This window comes from Triticum dicoccoides, chromosome 7B (assembly GCF_002162155.2).
Source record: "Triticum dicoccoides isolate Atlit2015 ecotype Zavitan chromosome 7B, WEW_v2.0, whole genome shotgun sequence".
NCBI lineage: Eukaryota > Viridiplantae > Streptophyta > Magnoliopsida > Poales > Poaceae > Triticum > Triticum dicoccoides.
Genome location: NC_041393.1, coordinates 42,063,227 through 42,076,725, shown reverse-complemented (window position 1 = coordinate 42,076,725; position 13,499 = coordinate 42,063,227). Strand labels below are relative to the sequence as shown.

General features: G+C 42.5%; 1 protein-coding gene across 1 annotated transcript; it reads right to left on the bottom strand.

Annotated features, from left to right (window-relative positions):
* Positions 1–11,313: 11,313 nt before the first annotated feature.
* Positions 11,314–12,057, bottom strand: LOC119338571 (protein DMP3-like). The gene has a single exon (XM_037610882.1). The coding sequence runs from the start codon at positions 12,055–12,057 to the stop codon at positions 11,314–11,316; it is 744 nt and encodes a 247-aa protein (XP_037466779.1).
* Positions 12,058–13,499: the final 1,442 nt, after the last annotated feature.

The window sequence follows — 13,499 nt, the reverse complement described above, 5'->3', positions numbered from 1 at the left end:
AACTTGAAAGTAATATTTAATTCGGTTTTTAAAATAATGTTTGAACTTTTTGAGTTTTAGTAGTTGAACTTGTTGGATTTTATATAAATAAGAAATTTAGCATAATTGACAAACATTATATGTTTGAACTTTTAGAATTTTAGTAGTTGAACTTGTCAGTTTTTCTATAAATAAGAAATTTAGCATAATTGACAAACATTATATGTTTGAACTTTATGAGTTTTAGTAGTTGAACTTGAAAGTAATATTTAATTCGGTTTTTTAAATTATGTACATTTAAATGTACATTTAACAGATAGGCTATTAAGTTCTGTTCTTTTTAGAGGTTCATTGTTTTTGTATCATATTTTTTCCTTTTTTCTTGTAGAGGTTAATTGACAAACATTTTTCTTGTAGTTTATATTTCTTTTGTCCTGCCCTCTGGTTTGTATACCTGGGCTTATTGGTGGGGTGTTTTGTTGACGATGCAAGTTATTGGGCCGTTTTCCAGCCCAGATAGCTCGTCCGCGCGGCTGTGCAGTGCGTCGTACGCGTGCGCTCTGGGTTTAGTCCCACCTCGCTAGTCGAGGGGGCTCCGGACCTGTTTATAAGCATAGTCGAGGCTCACCAGTCGAACTCCTATGAACACTTACCTGAGCGCTTATACACGGCGCTCGCTCTCTCTCTTGACCTGTGGGCCCTGGTCAACGGGTCCTGCATTGTGCGGATTACTAGGGATTTGCCCACGGGCTCGAGTTCAAGTATCTAGCATTGTCAGGGCCTGCGCCTGACCTTGGGCGGTCAATTTTTTTGGCTTTTTTTGTTTGTTTGAATCTAGTACTTGACTCCACCAGTAACTTGGACTGATACTTTTTGTTCTAGTTCTTGTCAGTTTTGTGTGAGTGTAATCTTTTTCATTTGAGTTTTTTGCCTTCTTTTTTGTGTTTGTTTTTGTGATTATTCTCAAGTGTCTTCTGGTGTCATTTTCAGAACTATGGTACTTGCGTGTAGACTGAGTTTTACTGATAGTGCATTCATAGTAGCGCTTACGGACTGATGCTTCTTTGTATTTTTTTATTATAGTAAGTATGTACTGTCCGATCAAGTGTACTGAGTTGTACTGACATGGATCTACGTTGTGTGATTAGTTGCATCATAACTAGTACTTTAGAGCAGCGACAATGTTCCATTTAGAAGCTACTTTTCAATTTTGAAATGATGGCTTAACAACATACGAAGCTACCAAACCAAACTTATATAATGAGATAAGCAAAACATTGTAATTGATGACATAACTAAACTTGTTCAAACATGACAAGCACGACATAATCATACTGGTTCAACCCAACAAGAGCAAACTACTAATTTGAAACAACAAGATAAAAGGCAAGCACAAGCGGAAGTAAAACGAAGGTAGGCTCTGATGTATCTTCATCCCGTAAAGGGGCAGTAGGGGCGGTCGTAGTAGTTTTCAGCCTCCCGCTCTTTCGCATATTCTGAACCATCTGTGATGTAGTCGATTATGAACCATGACTTGTACGTGGCATACGCATCTACTCCTGCGTACTCGATGAGGTTGTCTGGCATCGGGCTGGTCCCCCACAGTTTGTAGTCTTCCCGCGTGTTAATCTTCTTGTTCATGCCTTTGTACAATGGGTGGATGACGCTGGCTGCAACATCAGTCAAGGAGTCGTACTCTTTCCCGGTGTATGGAACTCTCCACTTGCGCTGAATGTCGATGAACTTGTTGGGGTTGATCTCCATACCGGACAACTTCAGCTTCTCTTTGTCGCTTTCAATGCTGAAACCGGCAAATGTGAACAACTTCTCATGCTGCAGCATCTCGGGCAGGTGCTTGGGCCTGCAAGGGGAGAGACATTTTGAATATTAGCATTACTTTGATGTTTGAATTATTCATTTTTGTTTTGTTTTACAAGTGATGAATCCATGAAGTAGTTGTTTATGTAGGATAAACAATGGATGAATGTACTTCAAAAACTAGTAAAGAAAGTTCTGAAATTAAATTAAGTACATCATGTTATTCTTCTTTTTGGATTATACATAGTTTCAGTCAATGTTGTATTTTCTGCATTGGTACTAGTTTAGTCTACTTTTGTTGAATAGATAACACATAACTAGTGCTTCACCAAGTCCTTAGTTTATTTTCTTATGAAAATAACATTAGATCAAATTCAGAAAATACTTCACTACATCAAGTTCAGAAACATCTTTTTAATACATCGAGTACATAGACTACTCTATTGGATCAACTTCAGAAACTACACTAGTCGATCAACTTCAGAATTTAATCTTCCGCAAGATTTCCCAAATAGTAATTCAGTGCATCAGGTTCAAAAATACATTTATAGTATATCTTGCAGTAGTGCATCCACTTTTCACAAACCACACTAGTACATCTAGTTGGGAAACAAGTCTGATTAAATTTTTAGGATACAGTACTAATAAAACAGATAAACCATATACAGGGCAAATGAGTAGGATTGCTCACCATTTTGTGGCCGCTGCGATGTGGTACACCAATCAGAGGTCGTCGACGCACAACTGCAGGACTGCTGCCATCTGGGGAGGTTCATCTTCGTTGGTGTAGTGCACACCAACACCGAAGATCCTACGATTCGGACTCCTGCCGCCAAGCTTCCTCCAGAGCCTGGAGATCACCTCATCGACCTTTTCTGGTACGCTGGTGCAGACGATCTCCAGCGTCTCGTTGCCGTGGAGCTCAACCTCTTTGAGGGTTGTTGTGTACTCGCGCTTCTCGCCGGGGACGTGAATGTCGACGAGGCTGCTGCTCTTGTCCGACATCTCGGCATGATGACGCTTGGCGGATGGTTCCTCCTCCATCGCCTTCCTCCGGCGACTGTGGTCTTGGGAGAGAGAAGTTTTTGGTTTGTGTGCAGTGGAGATGGAAGCTGCAATGGTGGTTTGTGGGAACGAGGGAGAGATGGAAGAGAATGGGGTTTTTTGCAGTGCGTGGACGGGGATTTGTGGGAGGCGGTTCGTCGGGGGCGTGGGTGTAGCGGGTGTTGTGGCGTGGGGCACCGTTTGCAGTCCCTTGTGGCAACCGCTCAGTGGGTGGCACGGGTGGAGGCGTGGAAGAACTAACCGTCCAAGTTAAATGGTTTGTACTGTTGTACTGACTAGTCTTGTCAAGCTGTACTTATGACCTGCTAAATCCCACTTGCATGTCTCTGCGGTGGTGATGATGGCATTTTACTGTTGCACCGATTCATATAGTCAAGCTGTACTTATCAGCTGCTTATCCCACTTGCATGTGTCAGAGTCGGTTGATGGAGGTCTGAACCCCTCTACTGTCGTACTTGGACTGGTGATTGAAGTGTAATTGAACGTACCAAATACCAGTGAGACTATGTGTGGTGCTAATGTTTTTTTAAAACAATTTTCGTATTTTTTTTAAAGGATTGTTTATATCAAGATAATCTGTGAGTATTTTTTACAGATTAATTAGATTTTCATCATTACAGGATGTATTATATTCGCATTTTGCTTGAGGTAATTATTTTTATGTACTGATGGTCTTTCTGAATTGGGACTGGCAGAAGTAGGCATAGCTTTTTTTTCAAAATGATGTTTTTTTGAGTCGTTCACGGGTGTGTTTGTTTTACTATGTCTTTGTACTGACGACTGAGAATTATAAGTACTGATGTACTACAAGAGTTTAAATTTTTCCTTGACATATTTTTGTTGAGTTACTAGTCGACAGTAGCGTTTGCGTCATATATATCGAGATAAGCTTTTTCAAATTTATTTGTGACTGCATTCAAAAGGATTATCAAATGGTTTACATAATAATGTCACTGCTCCAGCAGGCACAAATCAGATATTATATCAGTACTAATGTGTACTCTGTCTTGTACTGACGACTGAGAGTTATCAGTACTGATGTACTACAAGAGTTTAAATTTTTCCTTGACATATTTTTTTGCTGAGTTGCTGGTTGACAGTAGCGTTTTGCGTCAGATATATCCAGATAAGTTTTTTCAAACGTATTTGTGACTGCATTCAAAATGATTATCAAGTGGTTTACATAATAATGTCACTGCTCCAGCAGGCACAAATCAGAAATTATATCTTAACTATAGTACTGATCGAGAAATGTTTCTGAAATAAGTTTTGGTAACGACAGTGTTTCTGAAATGTTTCCTCATTGTGTGCCGACGCAACTGAGACTACAAGGTTATTTTTTAGTTGATGCAGCAGGATAACCACTATGTATTGTTCAGTCTTGAGCTTCTCCTAACTGTCCCCGAATGTTGTGCCTTACCGGCGCCCTTTCCAGGTTAAGCCTTGGCAGCTTCATCGTCAATTTCAGTTTCCTCGCCCTCGACATTGTCATCTTCATTGTCTTCGTCTGATTGGTCATCATTCTCGTCAAACTCTTCTTCTTCATCGTCTTCATTTGATTGATTGGAACTCATCTTGCCCTGTTTCTGTTCAGCTCCACTGACCTCCTTGCCCACTTTGCACGTGCGGGCATTATGTCTGTCAGTTCCCCCACACTTGCGGCAAGTGTAGCTGTTACGTGTGTTGTCTCCATTCGTAGAAAGCTGGGTTGCTCCAATCTGCTTGTTCTTGTTGACAGTGTCATCTGTGCGGAGTTGGCATGTGTGGTAGTTATGGTTGCTCACGACGTTGCAGAATCCGCATGCCCTTATCCCGAGAGGTTTGGCGTCCGGGCCAAATTCCACGCGCTTGATGGAGCGTGGTGGCTTTTTGGCTGCTGCTTTCGCAGCTTTAGCTGCTGGTGTCTTGCTCTTCCTCCTCTTTGTGTTTGAGAATATGGGTGGTTAATCACCCTTTCCTGCTACTGCTGGTAGGATGTGCTATTGTCATGTCGTTCGCTTACAGCACCATCAAGCTCATGATCTCGCATGTGAGCTTGTTGGTGCTCTTGAGTGTGCACATGGACAAGCTCCGATTGCGGCTGCTCCTCTTCCTCATTGTCAAACGGGTCAATAGCTCCCTGATGGTTCATCTCGGATAACATTGTACCAATATCGTGCTCAATGGCTTCATTGTCCGTGACACCTCTATTTTCAGCAGAATGCATGGTGTCGAGTTCTTGTTCAAGTTTGTCCATGACGACCCGCAACCTTGCCATTTGCTCTTGGCTTCTCAAGCTTTTTCTGTGCACCCTCATGTTCAGCGTCAGTAGTGAGCTTTCAATGCAGTATTGGGATGCCTTGTTTGACGCTACTGTCCTCAAGTCATTTCTGTCAAATGTTGGTTGGATGTTCGGGCGTTTGGTGTATCTCCTGAGGATGTATTTTTCAGGAACGCTGGCAGCCCTTAATTGTCTGCATCATGCACAGGACATGCACGCAGAAAAGACCTGTATTGCTTTTGGAAGAGGTGCATGTTTTTTGTCATTTCATTCGAACAAAAACTTTGCAAAAAAAAAGTAGTACAGTATGTAACATCTTTTTTGTAGTCCTCACCTGTGTGGTCCCATAGCCTGCACTCGCACTCATGTGTTTCTCCCACGGGGTCTGCAACCACCTGGAACGTGTGCTGAGCCAACACAGACAGTTTTTGCGGGTGGTTATAGCGCACGAGGTACTTTGTGGGCTCTTTCGTCTCTGTCGCCATGAAGAGTGTGCTCAGTTTTAGCCTATTTCTGATCTCGTTGTACACAGCTCGTGTGTACAGCTTTGCCATCTGGGTGTCAAACCCATAGAAGGTCAGCGTGTTTTGTTCCTTCTGCACATGCAAGAGTGATGACCAAATTGTTAGTTTTCTCGCAGCAAAAACTTCTAATAAAGTTTTACTTTAGTAAGCATGTAATTTTTTGTCTTACGACAAGTGATAGAGCTATACCCGGTTACCCATTGTCTCCTGGTTCTCTGTCTGCCTCCTGGTTTTGACGCATGAGTTTACCTGGCTGACAAACCAGTGTAGGTTATGCCTCTCACTTACGTAGTTCTTCTTGAGCACATAGTTCATGCTCTCACTTTGCTGTGTGGATGTCATTTTGGCGTAGAAAATTTCTTTGAAGTAGGCTGATATCCATCTCTCACGCTCGTTCCACATGCCCACCATTGTGGCATCATCGTGGAGGTTGTACTTATCCATGAGTCTTTTCCAGGCATCCTCAAAATCAGTTGGCATGAGGGGCCAGTTGAGCATTGATGTGAATTCATCCTTAAAGTCATTGTGCGGGTAATACAGGTATGCGAGGTGTTCCCTGTACTTCTTCATAATGTGCCAGCGGCATAGCTTATGTAATGTGTTCTTGAAAACATCTCACCAAAGCCATTGCCGGGCACTGATCTGGTAGTGAGAAAATAGACTCGGAGTGGTCAGCAGATGGTTGTGCATATATACCAATAGAACTGACACAACATTTTTACTGTGTTATTTCCCTTTTCTTTTTTGGATGGGGGGTGGTGGTTGGGGGTAGTTTTTAGCGGTTGTACCTATGAGGATGCATGTAGGAGCCTTCCTTATCATGCACCTTAAAAATGTCTTGAACAGCCACTTGAATGAATCTGCATCCTCATCTCTTATCAGGGCAAAACCAAAGAATGTAGTCTGTAAGTGGTTCTTAGTTCCGACAAACACCCCAAGTGGCATATGGTACTTGTTGGTCTTATATGTTGTGTCAAACATTACGCAGTCCCCGAAGTCCTGATACGCCCCTGGGCAGCTTGCGTTTGTCCAAAATATGTTCTTAACTCTGTTGGACTCATCGAGTTGCATGTCACATAAGAATTCCCTGTTTATAGCTTTCATCTCCCTAAAGAAGTTGACAGTCTTTTTTGACATCGTACACATCATCAATCCTTGAATTCTTTGCTTTCCTGCATATTAAAAGTTCATTGAAAAATGCATGTTGAACTGGCGTCAGGTCATGCGTTGCGTAATATGTTTGTACTGACAGAGGAAAAAAGTCGGAGGCGGTTTATGGGAGGATAACAAGTTTGTACTTACAGGTTAATTAGGTCTTTGGCATTCATTTCGAGGAAGTAGCTACCAGGGTCATCACCGCCCAGTATGCTCATGATTTGCGCGTGTTCAACGCCTTTGAACTGCAGGTACTTGACGTACTCCAAGATTGTTTTGTCAAAGTTTTTGTGGGAGTGCAAGAAGACAAGCATTTCTGCGGTGAGCTGTAGCCTGTGGTTGTGTTCCCAGACTATCTCTTTTATGACAAATGTTCCATCCTTTTCCTTCTTCAGCCTCATTTTAGCCCCGTAGTTAGTTCTGGTTGTCGTCTTGTTACGCTGTCTATTTGCTTCAGACACCTTTGATTCATAAACTCCATGGCACGTGCAATAAAGGTAGGCTCTTGTCTTAAACTTGGGGCATTCCCTGATAGCAAAACCCGCGTGCTTCGCATATACGTTGTAGAAGTTCTTTGTTTCTTCGAAAGTTTCAAACCTCATCTCTAGCCTTGGCAGAACGTAAGCTTCAATGTCAGGTGGTTGCACGCAACAGTGACGAAACAAAAACGTAGTTATGAAAATGCTAGATGGGGTGGTCACAGCACCATGGTACGGACTGTGCTTGTATGTTTTTTTCTATATGGATACTTACATGTGTATAGCTCTGCGCTGCCTCCGGTGTTTGTTGTTCTCCCTGGTTTATGGGCATGGGTGGTGTCACCCTTGGCACATGAAGCAATGCATCACTTGGAGGGAGCAACGTTGACGAAGATCTCCGTCTCTCGTTGTACGGTCGTCTCCCCTCAGATTCATTGTGAGGTTGTTCCTGTCTATATGGCTCATATCTTGTACTTTTGAACCTGCTAGAGTGGCCAAAATTTCTGTCTCTTTGCCCTGGTCTTCCCGTCGCAACCTCTTTTGCAGCACGGATGATTGATGTTGACGGAGCGATTGGTGGAAGCCTTGTTGCAACCCATCCACGGCTTCCTGTCCTTGGCTTTTTGCATGCGCTGGGGAAGGAAAACATTTGTTGTTGGTGATATTGTTGGCCTTGTTGCAACCCAGCAGCGGCAAAGCTTGCATTCCCAGATATTGGTGTTTGCTGTATAGAAGACCCTGTCCGTGCTTCTGATGATTGCGGTGTATCTTCAAATCTGCCAGTATTGTTGAAATATTCAGGCGGTATTTCTGGTGTTACCCAACCAGGTGGTGCCCCATATCTGTTTGGCTCATCAAATGCTCGCTGCGTGCGCCACGTTGCATGCTTCTGCAAATGACATTCAACAGTTTTGGGATTAATCTGGTTTCGTTTTCAGTCGAACTGATGAAAGTTCATGTTCAACACTGATGTACTGATGTACTGTTTTTAGCACTACTTGTAAACTGGACATTGAACTCATGCATGACTTCTCTTTTGTTCGTCTATAACTTATGCAACTACACTAGAAGTACTCGTAGTTTATGTATCATTGAACTTACTATGTAACTGTGGCACTCTTATCACTATCTACTTGGACTGATGCATATGTTTAAGGTTTTTTTACTTGAACTGAAGCTAGCATATTAGATGTACTGACAGTAACCTCGACATCCTAATCGTGCATCAATGCAACTACATTACAAGTACTGCTAGTTTATGTATCATTGAACTTACTGTGTAACTGTGGCACTCTCTTATCACTATCTACTTGGACTGATGCATATGTTTAAGTTTTTTTTACTTGAATTGAAGCTAGCATATTAGATGTACTGACAGTAACCTCAACATCCTAATCGTGCATCAATGCATCTACATTACAAGTACTGCTAGTTTATGTATCATTGAACTTGCTGTGTAGCAAAAAAAATCAGTAACAGTTTTGTTACTCGTTTGAACTGACGCAACTACATGACTTGTACTCTTAGAAATAACAACATACAACTTTCAGTGGTAGCTGAACCTTATCACTATCTACTTGGACTAATGCATATGTTTAAGTTATTTTTACTTGAACTGAAGCTAGCATATTAGATGTACTGACGGTAACCTCAACATCCTAATCGTGCATCAAGTGGAAGGGGTGTCAATGAACTGATGCAAGCATTTGCAATGTACCATCGGGTTCTTCTTCATAGCAGGACTGATGAACTAATGGACTGACACAAACGTGGGATGCAGACATTACCTCCAGTGTACTGACTTCTTCTAACTCTCCTGGGCGTCTTACTGGCACGTTCTTGGCAGGCGGTGCCATTGACACAGCTCCTGCCTGTGGTGGGCGTCTGGCGAAGAGGTTCGTTGAGGCAGCACCTTGCGGGGATCATTGCCCCGGAGAAGGAGCCTCGGCGACGGAGGGAGGCAGGAGGCGGGGATGACAGCTCCGTCGATGGATCTAGCAATGGAGGGAGGCAGCAGGCGAGGATCACGGCCCTATCGATGGATCCTGCGGCGGAGGGAGACAGGAGGCGGGGATCACGACCCCGATGATGGATCCGACGATGGAGGGATGCAGGAGGCGGGGATCACGGACCTGTCGATGAATACGGCGACGGAGGGAGGCAGGAGATGGGGATCACGACCCCGTCGCTGGATCCGGCGACAGAAGGATGGAGGAGGCGGCGGCGGATCCCCGCCGGCCAGTCACGGCGCCGCAGCCTCCCTCGCTCCGGCTGCCACCGTCACTCGCTCGCCCACGACGCTAGCCTCCGGTGGAAGAAGGCGCGTTTGGGTCGGGGGGATCCTACGGTGTTGTGCGCGTCGCGCCTATAGGGGGGGTAACAGAATAATATTCTGTTATGGGTAACAGAATAGTCTAGCCCTGCATGTAATAATCATTACACGTAATACCTGCATGTAATAATCCGCAAATTGTATGAGAAATTATATATATATATATATATATATATATATATATATATATATATATATATATATTACATGTAATGATATTCTTCTTCGGGATCTATGACCTGATCAAGCAAAAATCGCGCCATTTCCTCTTGTAGTGCTCGTATGCGATCCGTTGGTAGGAGCTTATCCCGCATCTCCGTCATTTTTAAATATGGAGATCAATTTGAATATATTAGTTGTGTATATATATATATTAGATCATGATAAAAAATAATTGTGAATTGTGTTTACATACCAAAACATCTGGTGCACCTTTCCTCCTTTCTGTAATAAAGCAAATGTTCTCGCAAAAATAGTATGCACATAAATTAGTCCCTGACGTCTGCCTCATGCACTTTACGAGAATAGAATTCAATGAGATAACAATTAATCAAGCATGGTAATGGTATTGGAACTAAAATTAAAGAGATGCGCAGACGTAGCTAGTACTACTTAATTACCTTGGGTCACATCCATTGCAGCTCTGGTTTGCATGGTCCGACAACCTCTTTGATGAACTTTTGCCAAGCTCTGCCTAGCAAAGAAAATGAATAAAGGAGTTATTAATTAGTTGATATCGGGACATGAACTAAAGAGGCTCACATAGTGCGATAATGATTGAAATTACCTGTCAGGAAGTAGTATTTGTTGGGTATTTAGTTGCTTCAAAAGCTCTAGCAAGCTTCTCTCTGTGTCCTTTTTGCTAATTTCCCAGACACCTTCATTAATGGTATTTGGGTCAATGAACTCAATGCCATAGACTCTATCTCTTTTCATTTCATAAATCTTCATTATGTCTAATACCACAAAAAAGAATATAGTGAGGATAATTATAGGCAATGAACAAGGACAACTAGAGACTTAAATTATAGAAAAAAATCACTTACAGACAATAGCAACTGACGAGAGATTTGTCGAGTGCATCTTGATTGAATAACTGAAACATTTCTTGAAACTCAACCCATAAATCTTCTTCATGGAAGTAATGCTCTGTCTTGACTTTCACCAGGAGGCGACTCCATGAAAATATCTAGTAGTCGAATCACCTTTCAGGATAAATTGAGAATTAGAATGTTGGTACCATTTGAGTTCCTCTTCACGCAACATGTTAGCTATCTGTGCATTCGAATGATTTTTTATCTCGGTTTCATGCTCAGATAGAGGCCTAACCTCTGCCAAAGCTTCTAATTCATCAATGATAGATGAAAGACAAAGCTTCTCCTTTTTGAGTATACCCACAGTATGCCTAGCCTAACCACCAAGGAATTTAAGTAATGCACGCATTTTGTTATTCCACATAGGAGTTTACATAGACTTTGGGCGAGGTTCATGGGTTATTCCTTTTACGAAGTAAGGTGTATATTTTTCCTCTGTAACTTTACATCCAAGGATATATGTACATACACGAATGGTTCCATGCCATGAACAAACTAAACAGTACACAAGTATTTCTCAAAAATAAAGTAATCACAAGTTAACTATATATACCGTGATTACGTTGTAATCTAATTGTCCAAAAAAGGTGATATGATCATCTAAACATCAAGTGAGCTTCTCATGAGGAGTTGTGTCAGTGTAGCCGATGCCCTTCCTCTTTGTGGGGAAGACCATGAACACAAAACTTGACAGAAATGCGATGCCCAACGGCAGGTTCTTCAGCAGCTCCGCGGTGTTCCTGCCGGCATTGGGGAAGAAGCAGTTTTGTAGCCCCATGTCGCTGAATGCCATGGTGAGAAAGACCAGCGCTGTGAAGATGGCGTGCAAAAAGTCCAACGGCTGGATGCGGAGCCTCCGGAACTCAGCTGGAGTCCACTTCAGCTTCTCCTCTTTGTCAGAGAAATTGAACATGTTGAAGCCGCGTGGTGTGGCGACTCCGTAGTAGAGCTTCTGGTCGCGGCCGAGGACGCTGTGGGTGAAGGAGAAGAGGATGCACAGGGCGACGAGGATGATGACCAGCGCGGCGGTGAGCCACTGGTTGGAGGCCTTGCACTTGTCGTGGTTGGTAAAGGGTGGGGATAGAGCCTGGTACGCGAGCATTGTGCCCGTCGGCAGGAGCTGCGCGAGGTTTGCGGCGCTCGACATGACCTTATCCGTTGCCTTTGATGCTGGTCCGGCAGCTGCTGCAGGTGCTATGGTCACATCACCGGCATCATTAGGCATGGCCGGGACTGTCCCGGCCGTCGGCTGGCCGTTGGTTTGTGGACTTGGAGGCATCCGGATCACGATGGACGATGGAGGAGGAGACGCTATTGTGTGGTCGATTAGGAATGTCCTAAGTTGTTCCATTCGTGTGGCAACGCAACGTTGGTGTGTATATATAGGTGAACTCTCTATGAATGGTTCTACCGTTGGCCATGTTGATTTGTCTACGTGGTGTGGCAAGCTAGTTGAAGCCCAGCACATGTTGATTTCAACTATTCTAGGCGTGATAAGTCGTTTCTACATGTATTGAATTGTCTTATAAGTTTGCGTCCCACGTACTTGGAACTCTCTCTAGATTTTCTTTGGAACTCTCTCCTGACGGTGCGACGATGTATTCTTCCCCGAAAGTGAGGAAATGAATTAGTTCAAGATCACTTGTTTCCAGTAGAAATCTGCAAACTTACCTTTCACTCAACTAGCACAGTGCCATCTGGCAAATGCGAGGGCCTGCCTTTATTGTTCTAATTTTTTGTAAAAAATGAATTTTAGATATTCATATTGTGTGACTAGAATTTAGAAATCAATAGTGTGACTCTATAGCCACTGCTAAATTGGATATTATATGAACACAGTATGCATGATCTTAAAACATTAGAATTTTGATGGGAGTGCAAGATAGAAGACTTGGAAGCACACGAATTTTGTAAACTGTGTTTTTTGTTCAATAAATGTCCAACCACAAGAAAAAAAAATACTCCATTTGTTCCAAGATTATTGAAAGGCAACTATGTAAACTTTGTGCAAGACTATAGAAAAAAATTCAACATCTACATTGCCAAATCATTACCATTAGATCACGAAATATATTCTCAAATGACAGAAAATTGGTATTTTATAAATTGGTCAAAGTTTATGAAACTTGGCTTTTGAGAAAACCAAGATACCGCATCTATATGGTGATATTTTATATATTGGTCGATATAGTGTGGTATAGTAAACATATACCGCATCTATATGCTGATTTTAGAATATGCCACAACTTTTTGTGAGGGTATTCTGTGGTAGTCTCGATGCAACCCAAATTAGGAGACTCCTCAATCACTCGCACACACGCACACATGTGATTTTTTAGAGTCAAATCAGACAAAACTACTTCCCATATTATACATTTAAGAATGAATCATAGAACACACATGATATCATACAGACCGAAGAATATTCAATGACCAGCCTTTGGGTCTTCTAAACACATATATGTTTGGCATGTTCCATTCTTTCTCAAAAAGTTCCACAGAAAGTGGGAGGCGAAGTTAGATGTAAAAAACTGAAAATATTTGTGTTGGAAGTTGAAGTGGCGCATAGAAGTACCATTCATATCGCTCGAGCTAGCGGTACAACATTACGTGCCTGGACCCTGTTCTTGAATCATGTATCATTGTGGCAAAGAAAACTCATGTAAAAAATATCCGCACACAACAAAAGAAGACATGATTTCAATTACAAAAAGAGGAAATCGTGATCTCACTTCCATGGTTCCTCACTTTGAAGCATGAAACAGCCATCACACCCAAAAGTGGAGGCATGGT